Source organism: Chaetodon auriga, chromosome 10 (genome assembly GCF_051107435.1).
Source record: "Chaetodon auriga isolate fChaAug3 chromosome 10, fChaAug3.hap1, whole genome shotgun sequence".
Lineage (NCBI taxonomy): Eukaryota > Metazoa > Chordata > Actinopteri > Chaetodontiformes > Chaetodontidae > Chaetodon > Chaetodon auriga.
Genome location: NC_135083.1, coordinates 16,230,660 through 16,250,153, shown reverse-complemented (window position 1 = coordinate 16,250,153; position 19,494 = coordinate 16,230,660). Strand labels below are relative to the sequence as shown.

The 19,494-nt window shown below is 43.4% G+C and overlaps 1 protein-coding gene across 1 annotated transcript; it reads right to left on the bottom strand.

Annotated features, from left to right (window-relative positions):
• Positions 1-16: 16 nt before the first annotated feature.
• rimkla (ribosomal modification protein rimK-like family member A) lies at positions 17-17,585 on the bottom strand. The gene is made up of 5 exons (XM_076741857.1): positions 16,558-17,585; positions 8,761-8,991; positions 6,808-6,894; positions 5,384-5,587; positions 17-4,484 (listed from the first exon to the last, which is right to left on the bottom strand). Exons 1-5 carry the CDS (start codon positions 16,718-16,720, stop codon positions 3,964-3,966), a joined length of 1,206 nt encoding a protein of 401 aa, XP_076597972.1. The 5' UTR covers positions 16,721-17,585; the 3' UTR covers positions 17-3,963.
• Positions 17,586-19,494: the final 1,909 nt, after the last annotated feature.

Genomic DNA, 19,494 nt, shown 5'->3' with positions numbered 1-19,494 from the left:
AGGAGACGCCTTCTCATTGGTTTTGAATAATGACTCATCTTTATTTTCATCTAAAAAACAAGGGATATATATTTACATCATTTTGCACATTTGTGAATTACATGGATTTGGGATCCAGTTTGTAACACTGTCAGAATCATACAGAACAGAATGATGGTGAGGGCATTTGCTAAAAACTTTTTTATGCAATGTTTTTGCTCATCTCGTACCAAGCAGTCCAAAACCTCTTCATCAGATGACCATAGATGCAGATAGAATTAAAAATTTCTAATGTCTGTGTCTCATCAGCAGAGAGCTGCATTTGACTGAAGCATAAACATTGCATATTCCTCCTGCAAAAATCAAAGTATATTGTAAACCTTTAAGCAAACCTCAGGCTCATTTTGAAACACACTAACGTAAAATGAACCCAGTGATTGCAGTGAAATTCTACACATTATATACAATTCTGAAACATTTATTCATTATATCAAAACAAAGAATCACTTTGAAAATCATCTCACTGCTAGTGTTATTAGTACTGAATTATACCACAAAATGTTTGTTTTTTTTGGCATTCAGATTCATTTTTATGTGTTGAGAGGCAGCAAAAGACAGAAACGCTTGGGTTTCCGTGTATTCCCTTTTTCATTTTTGAGCCAAATATACATTAGCAGCAGTTTGGAATTAAATAGTAACCTTGTGCTCTGTTGTTTACACAGTGACTAGTCCACAGGTCCCTATGAGTTTGTTCCAGGCTGGCCAAGCACTGCACAGACCACAACACTTTCCACCATTTCCTGATTTACACACGTTTTTGTTTTCCTTCCTTGTGTCCCTAGCATGCAGTACCCATTTCTTTCAGTCGCTTCCATGCCTGTGTATCCACTTCATCAATGATCCATGAAGACCAGGCAGAAAGAAACCCACCTGACTCAACTACGATCCTCAAATCAATGCTCCCAAAGGAAACCAGACAGTGAAAAGGCATTTTGAAAGTTGTTCGGGCACAGTTAAATGAACCTCTGATGGCTAGACGTACTCTGCCTGCGTATGGATGATGTGTAAAATCCAGATTTAAACAACAGGGGCTGTAAGAGAGATATGAACATCTTTCCCATGGCTGTCTTTCTCATGTCTTGAATGGAAACGTGATCTTTGATTTACACTGACACACACAATGTAGGATGACACAGGCTTCAATACAAAGACAAAGACTTAAAAAAATGGGGGACAACAACAACTGGAGATAGTTCGCCCATATAAGCTTTCATGTTGGGATGTGGCCTGGTGATGATCAAGCCCACCGAGAGCGGACATCAGCGGATTTCACAGTTTGCTTGTCAGACACTTTCAGTATGTAGATACCGGACAACATCACAGTCGTCTAAATGGTGTTATTCTCAGTGGAGCCACTGTGATCACTTGACAGCAGACTTTAAATAAAAGCTGCCTTTCCTGTTGTCTGGTGGGTTTTGATTTGGCACCCTCAAGCAGGCCTTTTAGATGCCAGGCAGTGAGTAAGTTTGGCCCACAAGAAAGGAAAATAAAATCAAGCTCCACAGCGGTTTCACTTTATTGAGACAATATTAGTGCACACAAACCACTTTTTTTTTCTTTAAAAATACCATAAATTAGGAAGAGAACAAGGAACAATATAAAACAAGCAAGGAAAAAAAGTGCATGTTAACCATGGTATACACCACATTGTCTCATACTGTAGTTTACAACCTTTTTTTCATTGTTGTTTGTGTTTCTGTCTGCCTGTGGGTGTGTGATGTGTTTCTGACATGTCTCTTGCTCGGATGGATATGTCGTGCCTTTGGGGGTCAGGGGTGAGATCCAGGCTGCTTCCCTGAGTTGTGTTCAACAGAAAGGGTTATGAGCCGAAAAACGTGGACGCCACTACAACAACTTAGGGTTTACATTTGTGCTTTTGATCAGAGCTGTAAATTATTCTCAGTGAACCTCTGTGTTGATTTCACAAGGCGCACAGGAGGTAAATCAACAGGAACAAAAAACGTAAGCAACAAGCTCTTGGCCACTGAAATCCCTGGATTTTTGTTTTTCCTTTCTTTTCTAAAGAAAGAAAAAGTAACATTCTATTCAAAGAGACTGCAAAAATATAGTGTCCATTTTGTATTTATACATCATGCCAACAGATTTTGTAAGTTAGGATGCTATGTTTTGTTTTTTGTTTTTTTTATCAAAAAACAAGATGAAAACAATAAAAACTAAAATCTACAAATCATATCAGACTGAGAAATCACATCTAACCAAATCCAGAAATGTTAGCACCAAATTTCAGTGTCAGCCTTTCAGTACTGCAGGTCTGTACAAACAAGTTTGTCCACAATAGCTTATGAAAATTTCAACGCTGGCAGTTTTTTCAGCCATTCCAGTTTCATCAGCTGGATACTAGCATGCACTGAAGCTAATTCACTGCCTAAATATTTACAAAAAAGCTAAAAAAAAAGGAAATAGAAAATAATACACAACTACCTTTTTAGCTCATAGACATAAAGGGAAGGAACACCTGGTATATCAGGGGCCATTTGAAAATCACAAGGATCCTGGCTGATATGTATTGTATGTCTGAATATCTGTCATCCTATGGCAGTGAGAAGTCACTGTTTTGAGGTATATTTTGTTCACACTCTGTATCATGTTTCCTAAATATGTCATCTGAGTGAGAGAGAAAAAAAATGCATTAGTTTATCATAAAGTGCTAGACATTGAATGAATTTTAAAAAGCAGCAGACTGCTGCTGCTGGTAAGGCTAATCAAACAAGCTAGGTAGGAATGTAAAATTAAAAATCAAGTAATGGCACTCAACTCATTTTCATATTCCAGGTTGTGACTTTCACAGAACTGCTGCTGGGCTTGTTATTTCTACCACCTTGCACAGGTTAGGGCAGGTTTGCTTACGTTTCCGTTGGTCTGCTTCCTTCACAGTGAACAGAAACGTTCATTTATGTTTGCACCTGGGATGATGTTCAGGTGCGATGGGTAAGTAGTGTTGGTCACTGTCGATGCTGCAGCTCCAGCTACATTTTAACATCACTGATTCAAAGTTGCATTTTTTAATTATAAGGATTTATTTCATGCGAACCTGGTAAGAAAAATACTGTGTATACAATCTGATTTAGTTGGATTTACATCATATGGCATATTGAGTGTGGAGTGAATTCATCACTTCGTTATTAGCAGTAAATTTGACATGAAATTCCTCCATCTCCAGTTGCAGCAGGATGGTCCCCATTCTGTTCTGTGTCCTTGGAAGGTACACTTCATTGCTACATTGGAACTGACAGTATAATGTGCCAAGTATTAAGATTTATTTCTCCTGCAAGGAGCTAATCACTGAATTAAAAAAAATAAAAAATAACAAAAAAACACTTCATTTCGCCTCCAATCCACCAAACCTGACTACAGTCTCAGCAGGAAACCCCTTTTTATGACATCATACTGTAGATTCCTCTTTAGATAATGTCATTGTATCATGAGGATAAAAGTACAGGCAGGCAGGTGTATGCCTCTATGGGAATCCCACACCCACCCCAAAAAACAAACACCTTCACCCTCACTATTTTGAAAAAGGAAACTAGGCCAGTTTGGCAGTTATCATATGTATTATATCCCACTCTCGCCACCATGCTGCAGTGTAAGCTAAGTTTGGATAGTGAGGTTTGGGAGTAGAGGTGCAAAGCGAGGAGAGTCAGGGGAGCAGCCTCAGATCTTTGTTTCTTTTCTTTTTTTTTTGGAAGGGATTTGGTAGCAGAAGGCTCATGTTTTGGTGTTTGTTTTTCTGTGTCTGTACATGTGTCCTGTTTTCCTCTGCTCTTGTTTTGCATTTAACAACTTATGTCGTAATAGTTTTTGGATTGATATGTGTTAAAAGGAATGTCTGTTGCCATACGTACAGGCGTGTGTATGCTTGTTGTGTATTTGTGCCGTTTGTGGGTGCATGGCGCTGCTTGAATCTCACTCAGTCAATAGTTTGATCTCATTGGCGAGGAGGGTGTTGAAGTTGTAGGCTGGATCTGGGAGGTCGGGGAGGTCCGGCAGGTTGGGGGCCGTGGACTTGCGTGGCGAGGACTGGGGGGGCTCGGCCAGCTCCGGGTCGCTCTCACTGGAGGTAGAACCCACGCTCATGTTGCACACGGCCTCGGGTAGCGAGCCGCCGCCAGCGGGCACGGGGCACACCTCAGGCTCGCTGCTTGTCTCGCTGGTGCTCGACACGACGGACAGCAGGGACATCTTACGGGTGAGGCGGCTGGGAAGCATCGACAGGGCGTAGTCGGCGACGATGCCCGCTACATCCATGCCACAGGCCTGGTCGAAGGCGATGAAGCCCACGTTTGCATTGGCCTCGCAGACCACAAACGAGCCATCGTTGAGCTGCAGGAGGTCAATGCCACACACATCCATGCCGAGGATGTTAGACACCTCGATGGCCAGCTGTTTACCCTGCTCGCTCAGGGGGCACATCATACCTACACCACCTAACAATCCAAAGAGACATCAAGCTGGTTAATACCCACCACAATCCATCCAGATTGTCAAAAGTACTCAACCAAGAGCAATCCTACAAAAATATATGTGGAAGATTTAAGAAATATTTCAGAGGAATTTTGCTATTTGTAAATTACAGTGCCATAGACTCAAATACCACCTCAGATCCACCTAGAGTCAGCGCAAGTGTCAACATCAGCTGTTACATAAACGCAGAATAATCTGATGACTGATGTCCTAAATCTGTCACAGCACATTACAGCCTCAACTGGACCAAAACTGCTCCTGCTCTGATGTTAAGAATCAGTCTCATCAGCTGGAATGCTGCTGTTTCTGCGGCAGATTCAGGACAAGCTTGTTGATTTCACACTGTTAAATATTGTCCTCATACACAGGAGTGATTAGACCCATCCAGTGACACCTTAAATGTGGCTCACAGAGCAGCAGCTGAGTGAAATACAACACGGTTCCTGTTTTTTTTTTTTCCCCTATTCTTTGTTAAAACTTAATGCCCATGTTTTACTTTCACGTTTATATGTCTAAAAATAACCTACTTCCTGAACTGCTCTGTCTCTAAATCTTAATAATAACCAGAACAGCTTTAGTTCCCCAATAACAGTGAGGCACATTTAACCACAGGACTAGAAATAAAACATTGCAACACTCAAGGCAACTCAAGACAGATTTCATATGATTCAAATAATCATTATGTTAAAAGTAACCACATTAAATATAAACTAGTTTTTTAAAAGGTGTCACAGCGCAGCAGTGCTGGCACTGTTGATGACTGTAATGAAGAGAAGGGGGCATGAGTTCAGTAACGTGTGTAATAGTGTTCAATGGTTGAGAAATTCAATATGTCATTATTGACTCTCAGGGGTCTGCCTACCCAGGGAGCAGTTGCTCTGCATGCGACCATCAGTGGAGCAGCGTAGCATTGAGCCGATGACACGGCCGCCCACCAGGACCACCCGCACATCACGGCCGTGCGACTCCTTGACGTACTCCTGAAACAGGTAGGGGGTGTCGTGGCGGATCAAGTGGCACAGATCTGTCAGGTGGTGTTTGTCCCGAGCCAGGAACACAGCCTTGCCTGGGAGAGGGAAGGAAGGACGTGTTAAGGCTATCTGGATTACTACCCATGAAAATAAGATGTTTGCAGGCTCTGATGTTTGCGTAATATTAGCTGAGCTTGGATTACTTCCTCAGAGTTTTGCTGACAAGTAGCTGCTTCTGCTGACCAAGTCTCATGTCAGTTCCTGTTTGTTATATAATGGATAGGACACTCCTCTTAGCAGCCACAGATATTGCTTCTCACAGAGGATAGAAGACGCCTGTTTTAATTAGCACCTTTTGGCTCCGTCTCCTGGTTGTCAAGCCCTCTGACCTGTGCTCCAGCACCAGGGAAAAGCATCATGTGCTTGCTGTATGTGTACGTGCACATTGTGTCTAAGTGACAATCCGAACAAGATGACAAGGCAATCCCTTGGTAACATCATGACGATGTGAAGATGGACAGTCAAAAGTCAAAAACAAGACAAGCAAGGAATGATGGTCCTGTGACTCAGTGTGAACATGACTACTTTGTGTTGATGATGTATTGTTTGGACAATGTGCACCCGAAGGCATACACTACTCGTGAACTGTAATATTTCACAACCCAACAACTGCCCAGGAAGAGCACATTCAATCTAAATTTGGGGTGTAGTATAGACCAATTAATACCAATGATTCTTAAAGTTTTGAAAAAACCCTTTTCAGTTGTTGTTTGCTCATGAGAAAGAAGGCTGGCTGGACTTCAGCCAATGTCAACAGTCAACCGCAGAAGGGAGGAAAGCGACCCATGTGATGCCGAACTCCATAAAAAGGGTCAAGTTAGTGTTGACCAACGGCTGCTTTCCCTAACAATGCACTGCGATGCCATTGTTATTCCTTCACACAATGGCAGAGCCAGTCAAGTGTCGATAACCATGAATGGTGGGACTAATGGGTCGACAGACACTGGGACTTATCTCTTGGAAGCACAACATTAATGACAAGGCTGAATCTTCCCACAGAAGCCCCCTGTGTATTCAGGCAAAATGAGGAAACTAGGGTCAATGTGTAAACTAACCCCGCAGCCACACTGCAAGCATTACAAGCTTCTGTTTTGTGTCTGTTGCAGCACCGCAGTCCTAATCAGTTAACACTCTGTCAATGAATTTCATATGAGGGTGGACTGAGCTGCCATTAGGGGCCCGCAGCGTGCAGATCTCTGAGGTGTGGTGCGGTGAACAGAGCTCGTGACGGGAAAACACAGCCTGATGGTCTTACCTCTGTGGCCACGTGCGTTCTTCACCACCACAGGGTAGCCCAGCGGCTCTGCCTCGTCAATCATCTTGCGGAAGTTGTCGTGCCCTCCTGGGAAACACCCATGCACACATACACGAAGAAGACACGCGCGCACACACACACAGAGGCGTATAATATATTAAAAACTTGTCCTTGCTTTGATAGCATGGTTCACACATTACAGTCGACTGAGCTGGGTGGGGGGAGGGGATGTGGCCCGTTGCTATGGCAACAGAAGTGACTCAAAACAGCACGGCTTGTCCTGAGCTTATACTTATTTTGCTGCTTGATTCATGAGATTGGAACAGAGCGGTCGGTGAAGGAGGCGTTAATGTGAAGCAGCTGACCAGGGTTCAGAATGGCAGCCCGTAGCAAGGGCTGAGCTTCAGCTTGAGCTCTCTCTGCTTTGGCTTGAGGAGTCATTGAAATAATGTGTCAGAAATATTGGAAAAATGGGAGGTGTTAATTCTTTCTTTCCCCTCGTTTTCTCCATCTCCACTTCCCTGTCTCTCTCTCCATCTTTGTGTGCCTGTCCGCTCTCCTCTGGAATTCAGTCAAGGGAACAGATGTGAACGACGCTGTCACACAGCCTTTTTCCAGATGCACTGATTCACATGTGTTTTCAGAGAGAGGGGGAAAGAACATAGGGAGAGGAGGATGGGCGAGAGCAGACAGCAAATGTGGGCCCGACCACATCATAAGCCGCTGAGGTGGAGAGCTGAAGAGAGGCGAGGGCATGTTTTATTTTGAAAAATCATGAGGAGGGCATGGGGTGGGGCATTGGGGTGGGTGGGGGTTTAGAGGGGGGATGTTACATAAGCTCTACAGCCGCTCTGCATGCATTGCCTGGCCTACTGTGCGGAGAGACAAATGGAATGTAGGCCAAACACCCCCTCCTCTTTCTTTCTCTGTCTGTATCCTTCCCTTTCTGCTTTCACAAACAACACAGCACTGTGGAGTTTTCGGAAACAGAAAGAAATGTGTGGTGCTGCTTGTCAGCCTTTGTTACGTCTTATAAAATCAGCAAACTACAACAACTAAAGACAGCCGCCTGGCTTGCGTTGTGATTTGTGTGTCCTCGTGTAACCTTCATCAGTAGGTTAGGCAGGGAGGTAGGTGTTTGAGAAAATGTGAAAAAGATAAACATATATGGTTTAGAGGACAGCCGTGAGGATTTGTCCACGTATGAATAGGAGTTCTGTCTGAGTAACTGCGGTGGAACAGTGATCATCTGACTGATGATTTATTAATCTGCCATACAGACACATGTGGCCTAAAGCCTGTGATGCAACTAATGTAATTGAAATGTCAAAAAAACATGCTTAACACAGCAGTGCTAGTGTTAACGCTAATATCCATTTGACTACAGATTATGAAGTTTTATTCCTTTATAATTTGTTTATACATATTAAGAGACGGCATTTACATCTACTTTGTTTCTCATGATCTCTATCTTGTGTTTATTCACTGTCACTTAATTTGACTAAATCACTTTTTTTTTTTTTTTACTGTTTTTTCATTAAACACCAAGCATGGTGGAAACAATTCATACAGAAACTGAATCTACACTTGGAAGCTGGGCTGAGTGGGTCTGTGGGACTTCTTTCACGAAGCTGTCCAGCACGCTGTGATGGACACCTCTATTAGAGCCGGGGTGTTAATTCATTTGTGCATTTATGTGCTCTGCTCAGGAATTACAGCCTGCATTCTGCCGTCTGCACATGAGGGACAATGCAGTGGCATCATCCAACTGAAGGCCAGTATGTGCTGTCCACACCCTTGAAGTAGATGTATTAATTCATCACATTCACATTCATCAGCTGACCTGCTGAGTATAGTCATGGAGAAACACACTGCTTCAGACTTAGTTACAACAACAGCGCGACCACAGCATGTCAACACTGTAAAAAAGACGAATGGCAGGTATTCACTTACCGTAGGAGAAGGTGTCAGGAAGGGGAACACCGTGGCCGGCCAGCTCCTGAAAGGTCCAGAACTTGTTGACGCAGTTGAGTATGGCCTGGGGCCTGTTGATCAGCCGACAGCCCATCTTCTCCAGGTGGCGCAGCACGGTGATGTCACTATCTGATTGCACCCAGGGCGTGGGCACCCGTACCACCACCACCTGTGGATAAGATGTCACCAGTTCCTGCTCCACTCGCAGACCTGCGGAGTGGAAACAAGGTGACCGTCATTAGACAAAAATCATTTATGAGTTAGCAATTCATTTGTCCCCTTAGGGTATACAAATTATAAAACACTCTGGACCTGATCATACAGTAAGTTCTTCAGTGCAACGCCTGGCTTGTAACAACTACTGTTATATCCTAAAAATGTTATTTACAGTAGCAGGAAACATTGGGAAAGAGATTGGTGAGACTTGGAATCCTTCCACTGGTGGAAAAGACTTCTCCTCTTATGGAGACTGTTTGTGGACACTGCTCCTGTCGCCAAGGCTGGTGATGTTAAGCCATGAATTTGGAACCTGCCAGGCCAGCTGATAAGATTATTTACATGCTGTCCGTATTCATACACAGTCCTCCCCTGCAGTTCTGCCAGCTCCTCTGCCGTGTAGGCCAATACGCCAATCCCCTCTGCCTGAGACAGAGATATCCTTGCTGATACACCACTTTGCCTGAAAGTAGGGCAGTGGGGTAGGGAGAGACGTTTAAAACCCCAAGGGTGTTTATCTTGAATTTAATCACACATGAACACACTTCAGGGAGGAAATCACGATTAGAAACATTAAACCGTGTGCAACAAAGTGTTTATTTAGGTCTTAAAGGATTTCAGATTACTCTCTAGTCCACCATTCCTTGATTTAAATGGTAATAATTCTTGATCCTATCACAATGCATAATCATTGTCATCTGAAATTCATGGTTTTGGTTTACTGAAAGTCAAATTGACATTGGTTTTCAATGTCTCAGGCTGACACCACTTTTATTATGTAAATGTAGGCTAAGGGAATACAACAGGCCAACTGAACACTGATCAGCCGTTTCAATTCAGCACAGCATGTACAAGCCATGGAAAATGGGAGACTAAACAAAAAGAAGCTTGTAGAGTACGGTGGCAGGAGTAAAGCTGGCGTGACTTGGTATACACTAACTTTTTGACAAGACAAAAAATCTGGCAAAGTTCAACATTCACTAGCCATCTCCAGCCTCTATCAACAGCTATCTGGATCTGCAGAACAGAACAAGATTTTGAAATAACAGAATACTGGCTTGAGATTTGCCAAACACAGATGGCAAATTCACCAGCCATTGCCAAAATTTTGGCAGCATTTTACTGGTGACTGGTGTTACTTTGTCACCCTGGATGAGAACAGGAAACAGAGACAGACTGTGAGATTTTGAGCAGGCGAGGCGACCCAACAGCTCATTAGGATGAACAGATTGGGTGGAAACAAAAACCTGTGTGTACGTGTGGGTATGCACACACAGTATATACGTGTATGTAAGCGAGAGAGGGGTGGAGACACACTTGTCACTGGCACAGCACTTCACCTCTACCATGACCTAAATTTCAGCCATCTTAGAATCTGCAGGCTCACAATAGTGACAGCGCCACTGGCTGAGATCACAAGGGGTCACGAGAAGCTTGATGGCTGCTGCATACGTAATAACATCCGGCAGACAGCTATTGGTGTGCCAGCGGATGCACTGTGCAGTAAGCGTGTATAATGGGTGGGACCAGCACTGGTCGTGAGGGTCATTCTGTGCAGACAGGTGCACGGGGAAACGGGGGAGACAGCAGGCAGTGAAGGTCAGGGATGTCTTGTAGCCTTAACATAGAGGAAGGGAGGGAGGGGAGGAGGAAATCCAGAAGAAAGGAGTATGATGCCAAGACTGCCACCCCTCCCTTTTTCTCCTCCTCCTCCTCCTCACAGTGGCACAGAGGCATGAAGATTCACTGTCTCTCCAGCCCTATTCAACACTCTCACACACTGATCTGATTGTGCAGCCACTGAGAGCACTGAGCGGTGTTACAGTGGGAAGTGTCAGGGGATCTGGTCTCATGCTTTTTGACTGACAGTATTCACTGTTTATGGTGCTCGTCTCGATCTCTAGGGGAACCAAACAGAGACCAATGAGGCAGCCAGATGAATCAGTGCTATTCATTTGTGCAAGTGTTCGTGTGCACTGCGCTGCCCGTCATGTGACCATTGCAAAAACATTCAGAAACCCTCCTGACCATTTGGCGTACAACAAAGGCAACATAGGTTTTTGTGTGACAGCGTTGACATTTAGTGTGGGTGGGTGTTTATAGCTACAACTGATTTACAACAGATTTTTCTTACCTCTACGACAGCCCGTCCTGTTTTTATGGTTCAATAGACTGTATATGTGTGTCCCGTTTTCAATCTGCCTGACAAAGCTAACAAGCATGACAAGCATTCTATGCATACCGCTGCAACGTCACAAAGCTGGCGATGCCGACAGACGCTGTGCCAGTGTTTGGCTGATGGGTCCTGCCAGGCCTGAATGCAATCTCAGTCTGGGTATCCTGTCTAAATTAGCCTGATAGGGCAGCAGGATTCCCCATGGTTGCTTCTGGTTTGGTTTGGGCTAACAATGCCTTCAGTGTCCATTTGCATATCTGTCATCAGTGACACACATCAGACAAAAACATTTACTGTAGGCCCACTGTGAGGCCAAGCAAAAAAAAAAGAAAAAAGAAAAAAAAGAAAAACTTTTGTTCAGGAGCACAGAGGCCATGTAAACCTGCATATCCTCTGTGAGTTAGCCTGTGCACTGTACCGCTGATAGCTACTGTGCCAGTTACATTACTTGAACTGACTGAGGCAAGCAAGACATATCATGAAACAACAAACACATTTAGCAACGCTAAGGAGCAGCTCAACACTTTAAACCACTACTGACAAAGAGCCATTTCTTAGTCTGGTTCAGAGCTGGGATGTAATTCTATAAGACTGTATTATGTTTCAGATGAGATTTAACTTGGTCATACTGTATGATGATGTTTTAATGTGATGACAGCCAATTTTGTAATGAACTTGTAGGGAATGGAGTAGTAAGTACTTGGGGACAGAGGCAGAATGAATCTTCTTTTACACTGTTTTGCCAAGCCTTATTGAATGGCTATTTCTATATTTCTGACATAATGCTGGGTAGGAAATATTTTGTATTCACCACCAACACTGGCTGATCCAGACAAACAAACAATAAACTGCTGCTTGTTTAACTGATGTTTCTGTAACATCTCCAAATGACTCTTCGACATCTGGCCGAGAAGGTGGTAATACTGGCAAGTCCAGAAGTTTTAGGTTGATGGCTGCTGTCAACTTTCATTGCCTCTCTTGTGGGGTGTGCAATGTATGTGGTATGACAGAAAAATGCACCTTCATTCCCTCAATGATATTTGTGGGTTTGTGGTCACTTGCAGCCTATTCCCACCACAGTTATTTTACAGTGATGCAACAGTATTCAGCATGTGAAAGTATGAAGTCAGGAGGTTTATAGTCCAGTAATCATAGAGCAGACACTGTTCTCTTTGGCTAGTACTGCTGCAACTATGCAAATTACAAACAAAAGTGCTTATTTGTGGAATGACCATATATAAAAAAATTCAGAGCATTCACGGCAACATAGTCAGATTTGATATGGAAAGACGTGTCAGCCACTCATGGCCTAATAAGGATCTGCTATTCTATGGATAGTGTTTCCAGGTACAACAGCAACAGTGAAAATGATTTTTCAAGTCAGCTCCTTGTCTGTTGACGCAGCTAGTAATAATTTAATACTTACAACTCAGTATGTGACATTAAGGTATGTTGCCTTGTGTGGAATATGTACCTAGGAGCCAAAATATGTTTGTGGGGTGTAGGGTAAATTAAAATGTAAGAAATGCTGTTGTTGCATGGTTAAACAGTATATATATATATATATATATACACACACACACACACACACACACACACACACACACACACACAGCAAGTACTGTGAGCCTCTTTAGCAGCACCAATGCAAATATACCTGTTCAGGCTCCATGTGATAAATGAGATACCACAGACTAACTGACGAGTGGTTGTCCTTTGGGGCTGTAAATGTGTAATCAAGTCTCAGCCCTATAAAGACCGTACACTCTTTATTATCATAAAACTTAACACACTGTATTTTCTAAGCATTGATAAAAGGGAACTGTTATTTTGCGACAAATATCTATAGTTTGGGGTAAACAACGGCTATACCTGTCTGCAATATAGATTATATCAAATTAAAAGCTATGCCATACTGCCGATCATCATATAGTGTCAGTTCTCATGAAATGGGGAGGTCGTGCTTTATAAATAACCAAACAAGGGCTGCAATTAAAGCTACAGTAACCCAACCACATGTGTGTTGATCCTGATACACACTCACAGTTATGCTTTAGTGTTGCATCTTCCTGTTCACTGACATAGAAGTGTTGCATTCATCATGTTTGGGGTAAACATGTGCCCACTGGCAGGTGCAAGGATCACAAAGGACTGTAACATCAATTCATATCCGGTCTCTGTTTAAACGTCTCACAGTGCAAATCATGGGATGTGAAATGTCTCTAGCTGGCTGAATGCTGGGTTTGGCTGTCTTATGTGACGGGTCTTCATTGGTCATTAAAATAAAACAGTGTGTGTGTGTGTACACAACTCTCCTCCTGGGGACACATTGAACCCATTAACTTGTGTGAAATGTGGACCTCAACCTGACTTGAGAACACACAAATGAGCCATGAGCAGGAGAAACCTTTGAAACAGCAGGCCGTAAAGGTGTTATCAGGTTTAGGATTCTGAACACATTCTGACTTAAAACAAATAATACATGTGCAATAACTTCTTTTTTGGCTTTAGTTGTTAATGCAGCATCTACTACTTGTGAGGCTTATCGTTTTATATCTGTTGCCCATATGATTTTTACTTTGAAAAGCCATGAATTCATTTTGGCATGAAACTATACCTCCTCTTTTATAATTCCTGAGATAACCTGTTGATTCATATTAAATGATGTGTAAAGGTCAAACAATACACATTTTATCTTGTCTCGGTCACTGCATATGTATTGTCTATAGCTTATTGCCTCCGGCAGGTGTGTTTATGCTAATGCAAATGAGCCTGCACATTGCAAGAGACTAGCAACTTTCTTCTCATAAAGATGATGTGGTCAAGTTCCCATTTCCTGCTCGGATTATGCATCGGAAAGCACCTTCCAACTCCAGAGTTTCTGTAGTCTGGGTGTAAATGAAGTGTGGGTAATTCATATGTAGCTAAAAGCTGCATGTAATGCTAGGTGTACAAGATGAGTACGGACCTCTCCACCCCAGTCACAGAGTATGCACTCTACAGCTTCCTGTGCAGCAAGCCAATCTGTCTGCCAAGGCCCATCTGTCCACTGGCTGTTAATCTGCATTGTCAAATTTCTAAGTATGGTATCTTATGATGTCACCTCACTCTTCACATGCATCCCCACCCTGGAAGCAGTGAAGACTGTAAGGAAATGACTGCTACAGGACAGCACCCTCCCCAGCAGAACCAACCTCACACCGGAGCACATATGAGTCCTGCTAGACCTCTGTCTGACAACCACCTACAGACGGTAATATAGTGGTCAGTTACTTTCTTCTTAAAGCTGCTGGTGGGATCTCGCTTCAGTGTCTCATAGGTGGCTGTGTCACTGAGTAGACTGGTCACCTTAGCATGGTAGTCAGCCGGTGTTTTGGCACTGGACAGGACAGCTGATACTTTCAACCTGAGTTGCTCCGCCTCTGTGCCGGTCAACAACCCAACCATTATCACCCATCAACACCTATTGTGCCAGCCACATCCGTACTCGCGTGACTCTAATGACTCACATGATGCTGTGTGGAGCTATGATGATGAGCTATGATGAAGAGGATAAATGCCTGAGACTCCTAAGCAGTCAGTTAGAACTGTAGAAGCCTTGTGGATTAGGGGCGAAACATCTTCTAGAATCACAAAACAGTCCAGTTGTCTTTGGAAGCACTTCGAAGTACCATGACCTGGATGAATGACAATCTTCACAGATGGACTGCCTTGTCAAACCAAGACTCGCAAGACATTTACTTTATGCAGAATTGGGGCCTGTGCGGATTACAGGTCATGCTAACTGCCCTGCTCCACTTGTCTGTATCTTGCTAAGCTGCAGGTCTAGACAGCTGTCTACCTACCTATCTTCATTGGATGATATGCTGACATTTTCAGGGTGTCTACTAAATGCATTTATATCATTTAGATGCATTTTAAATGCATAATATCTACAGAGTAGCCTCTTCTTTAGGTCTAATTATGCAGCCATGGTGGCAAAAGCTGCATTTGAATGTAATTTTCACATGGTATGTACAAATGCCACAAATAGCCAATTCTAGGATTAGTTTTTGTTCACAAATATCCCTTTGGTTGGACTATGGTATGTCAAACATGTGTATCTTCTTAAAATGCCATGCCCTCCACTTTGATACTCTATTGTTGGCATTTGAAACCCCGTATTGAGTACAAAGCTTTGCCATGACTGATCTGTACAGTAGACCTGTTGAAACAGTATGAAGCCTGCGAGGGACCTGCTGCCCAATCTCAGCTCTATTCATCCCACATCCTCTCCCAACTATTCAACCTGTGCCAATGTCAGCTGCCAGCCAACACCTTTATGTGTTAATTGAGACCCACACGCCTCTCATCTGGTGACACAGCCCCATTTCACACCACCTTGACAAATTCCACGTGTGTGTGTTTGCTGAGAGTTCCTCTTGTTACCATCATCTTTATCAAGGCCTCCTGTACCAATAATGTAAAATGCTGTCATTTCATAACGAGCAGTAAACAGTGCGTTCTCGATAAAGCAGTACCAAAATGACCACAAAACACTCCTATGTCATCATGACATAATGTCGAAAGCACAGAAGAGGTGAAATACACAGAACAGCCGACAGAGTAGTTTCGAAGAGCTGTTTTGATAATGTACAAATTTCAGTAATCTATCATGTAACAACAATAAACGGCTCCTGGTTATGACTGACTTTATCCTCAATAGTTTTTTGTGCTTCTGGTTTAACAATGAGACACATTTAAAGATATGACTTTGGGAGCTGGTTAAATCATTACCCTGAATGATCGCTCAAACTCGACTAGCCTTCTCACGGCCCTGTTTGCATGTGAAACATGTTTACATGCTTGTGTCCTTTTCTTTCGAAAGGAAACGTTCCTGGTGCCTGGCATCCACACGAAAAACACAGGCTAACTTGTGGGTGAATAGGAAAACCTACAACTGCAACGTTAGTGCGACGCAATGTGCAGAAAAATTGCATCAGTTCAATCTGTTTTTCAATAATAAATGCATCTGATTTAATGGCTAGGCTTCTACAATATTGAGAAGAACGATTTCCCTGCTGCTTTGGCTCTTTAATAAATATCATCATCCACGACGACGTGTTCTGCGAAATTAAATCAGGAATCATCGCTCCCCTCGGTCTTGAGGCAGTCTAGCTGGAAAGTGGGTTAGGCGGTCACGGCTGTGGTTACACTTTGCTTCCTTGCTAATAGGCACACCGGCTAGCCCTGCACTTGCTTTACGGCAGCGAAGCCCCCAAACAATGACCACCAGCCATTAACTTTGTGGAGCGCGTAGACCAGTGAGCTACAACAATCCACTGCATCGTTAACACAGTTTACGACCAGACATCGACTGCTTTGATTAACTGAGTAATACTTGCCTAATTGTCCCTCGCTGATCGTTAGCACGATTTGATCCATGAGGAGAGAGCGGAATTCAACATCCTCGTCGGCGCAGCGCTCCTTCAGAGCCCGGAGGATTTGGAGTTGGGGATATTCCTGGCTGATACGCCGGTCGGTTACGAACCAAACCCGAGAGCACATTTTGGATGAGTAGACTCAAAAAGTAAAAAAAATAAAAAGATCCGACTACAGTTGTAGTTGTGTGAGGCGGCAGGTGTATGATGGTAGCGAGTGCTCCGGGGCTCGGGCGGCAGTGGAATAGCGCACAGATGCTCACACAATGGAGACCTCGGCGGTTAGCGATGCGAGCACGCTGTGATGTGGCTGAAAACGGGACCACGAGTCAACCGTTGTCCGGTCCGAACCGGCTAGGATGAAAAATCTTCTTTATCACCTTTGTTTCCCTTCATTTGTAGCCATGTAGTCTTCTGGAGTCACAGTTGACGTTCGTTGAAACCAGACCGCGTGAATTCGACACGAGCGAGCCGAAAGTAACGGTCTGTTTACACACAGAAACTTGTCTCTTTCAAACGAGTTGCAGCTCTTGGCACTGACTATTTGCCCACCGGGGCAAACTAGGCTCAACCCGCGCCGCTTTATGTCTCCCACTTGCCGACTCAAAACTACCAATAAAGTTTTCCCGCGATCGCAGCGGTTGTTGGCGTTGCAAACCGCAAAGTCGTCGGTTTGTTACAATGAACTAAGATAGCACACAACGACAACCCTCTGTGCTCCGTTTGGCTGCTATCCACAAGATGCTGGTGCTGAAAAGTGCACGCGCTTCGTTTACAACTCCACTTGTCCGCGCTCCTGTGCAGAATTAAAGGGGGCCTGCCCCAAAATAAAAGGTTTGGAGGGGCATTACCCAATCGCAATTCGCAGGCATTCTCATTGTCCAAACAGCGCACAAGCGGTGTGGGCGAGCCGCGACCATCCTAACCAATGAGGGAGGTCTAAGCGGAATAAGGGGCGCGCGGAGTGCTGTGTGAATCAGTGCTTGGTGTCTGCAGTGCGCACGAGACCGCGCACTTTCCGAACCGGTTCAGACCAGACGGTGCAAGGAGGTTTGGCGAATACCGACCGCGCTGTCTCCATGCCGAAGAGGCAGAGATGAAACAAGGTCACCACAAACTGAAGACACTACCTATCTTCTTTGACTTTCCTTCTGCTCTTTCCGTTTTATAAAGACAGCGGCGTTTATCTGACATATAACTTGCATGTAGACAGTGGCTACTGTTTAGTGGTGCCATCTTTGGACAACTGTGGCGGAGTAGAAGGAAAACACTTCTATGTGATAATGGTGTGAAAATATGTGAGTGACCCACTTCTCTTGTTCTCCATGTCTGTGCATATTATTGAGGGTGCCGGGCAACACATCAAACTCGATTTCACTCACGATACACATACTTTTTGATTCAGCGGGACTTTCCGAGGCTATCCCACGTAGAAAAAAATGCATCCTTTTTAATTGTCCAAGTTACGTTTCAATAATACTGTTTTTAACTTTTCTTCACTATAAAAGTAATTCAGTGATATTTGTCTGTCCACCCACGGTGAAATTTTACACAAAAACAATTATTAGCTAATTCGGCATACTTTTAATTGTGCAACTTTGCCAAACGAACTCGATAACATTAACATGACCTGACATGACCTAATCTAACTTTCCGCCAAAGCATTATGGGTACTGAAGTTCCACAACTCAAAACACGGTTATCCTCCATACAACGGTAAGACCACTGCTACTACAATTAATAATAATAATAATAATAAGAAGAAGAACAAGAATAATAATAGGCTATAGTTGCGTACAGATGCCCTAACATTTGAAACTGTACCCTTTCAATTTATTCCACCTCATGCCCTCTGCCTAAGTTTCCATACAGTCACGTAACTCGACTACTGGATATCAGTTCTCAGCTGATGGTTGTAGTTATAAAAAACAAAAAACAGAGGCTCTAAATCATAGAGCTCTTCATCAACTACAATGTTAACACACGTTAATATAATGCAAATTCTTCAAACAAAACTTGACTAAACCGTCTTTACAATCGGGTGCAACTGCGCATACACTCCTCTGATCTCTCTCGGCGTGTTCTCGCGAGGCCTGATCATACTCTGCCCACATCAAACATCAGACACAGAATTATGTTGAACGTGTCTGGTTATGTGACGCAACAAAACACTATTCGTATCTTATTAACGTAGATAAAGTTCACATCATTTCAAAACGTTACATGTATTTATAATAGCCAAATACAAATATTACCACATATGCAATAACTGTTACTTTTTTAGAGTCTGTAATTTGTTGTTTGTCATCAAAAATATAACCTCGAGACATTACCTGTACCGCCCTTAACTTTAAGACATGCATGTAGCCTCAAACCTAGAGTTCAAAGGGGAAAAACTTGAATGTTTGCTTTAAGAATTGTAACAGGCAATTCTTATGCTTTTTGTCCGCCTTGTTTCGCACACCCCCGATCCTGCGCACTGCAACATCGGTGAGCCAACAGGATCAAACCGGGCACAGCCAGCCGTGCTGCCCGATCATCATCACAACGAAGGAGGAAGGCGCCCAAATCGACACATTCCTCATGATGACTGTCGCGCAGTCTGCTCCAGACAGACTCCCCTTTGCGCTGCAAGACCAGCCTCTCTTATTATTCGTCATATTCACAGAACAGAAACGTAAACCGCGAACTGTGGAACTGCTGTACTTTACAAGCAGCACAGCAAAACACTGTATATCACATGGTTCCCTGCAGCACTGTTAAAGTAATGGTATATCCTAACATCAGAAAGTCTGACTCGATTTAGTAGATAAGGCCATTAATGTTTAGAGAGAAAGCACTCAGAAAATAGTATCTGTCAATATTTTGTAATCATGAGGTGAATAAACTTATAATAGTTAT

What these genes read in the sequence shown, in the direction of transcription:
- rimkla (XM_076741857.1), bottom strand. Translation starts at nt 16,720, where the DNA reads ATGTGCTCTCGGGTTTGGTTCGTAACCGACCGGCGTATCAGCCAGGAA. An exon ending in TCCTGACACCTTCTCCTACG is followed by an intron (nt 6,895 to 8,760) that starts GTAAGTGAATAC and finishes GGTGTTTCCCAG; the next exon opens with GAGGGCACGACAACTTCCGC. An exon ending in GAACGCACGTGGCCACAGAG is followed by an intron (nt 5,588 to 6,807) that starts GTAAGACCATCA and finishes TCCCTCTCCCAG; the next exon opens with GCAAGGCTGTGTTCCTGGCT.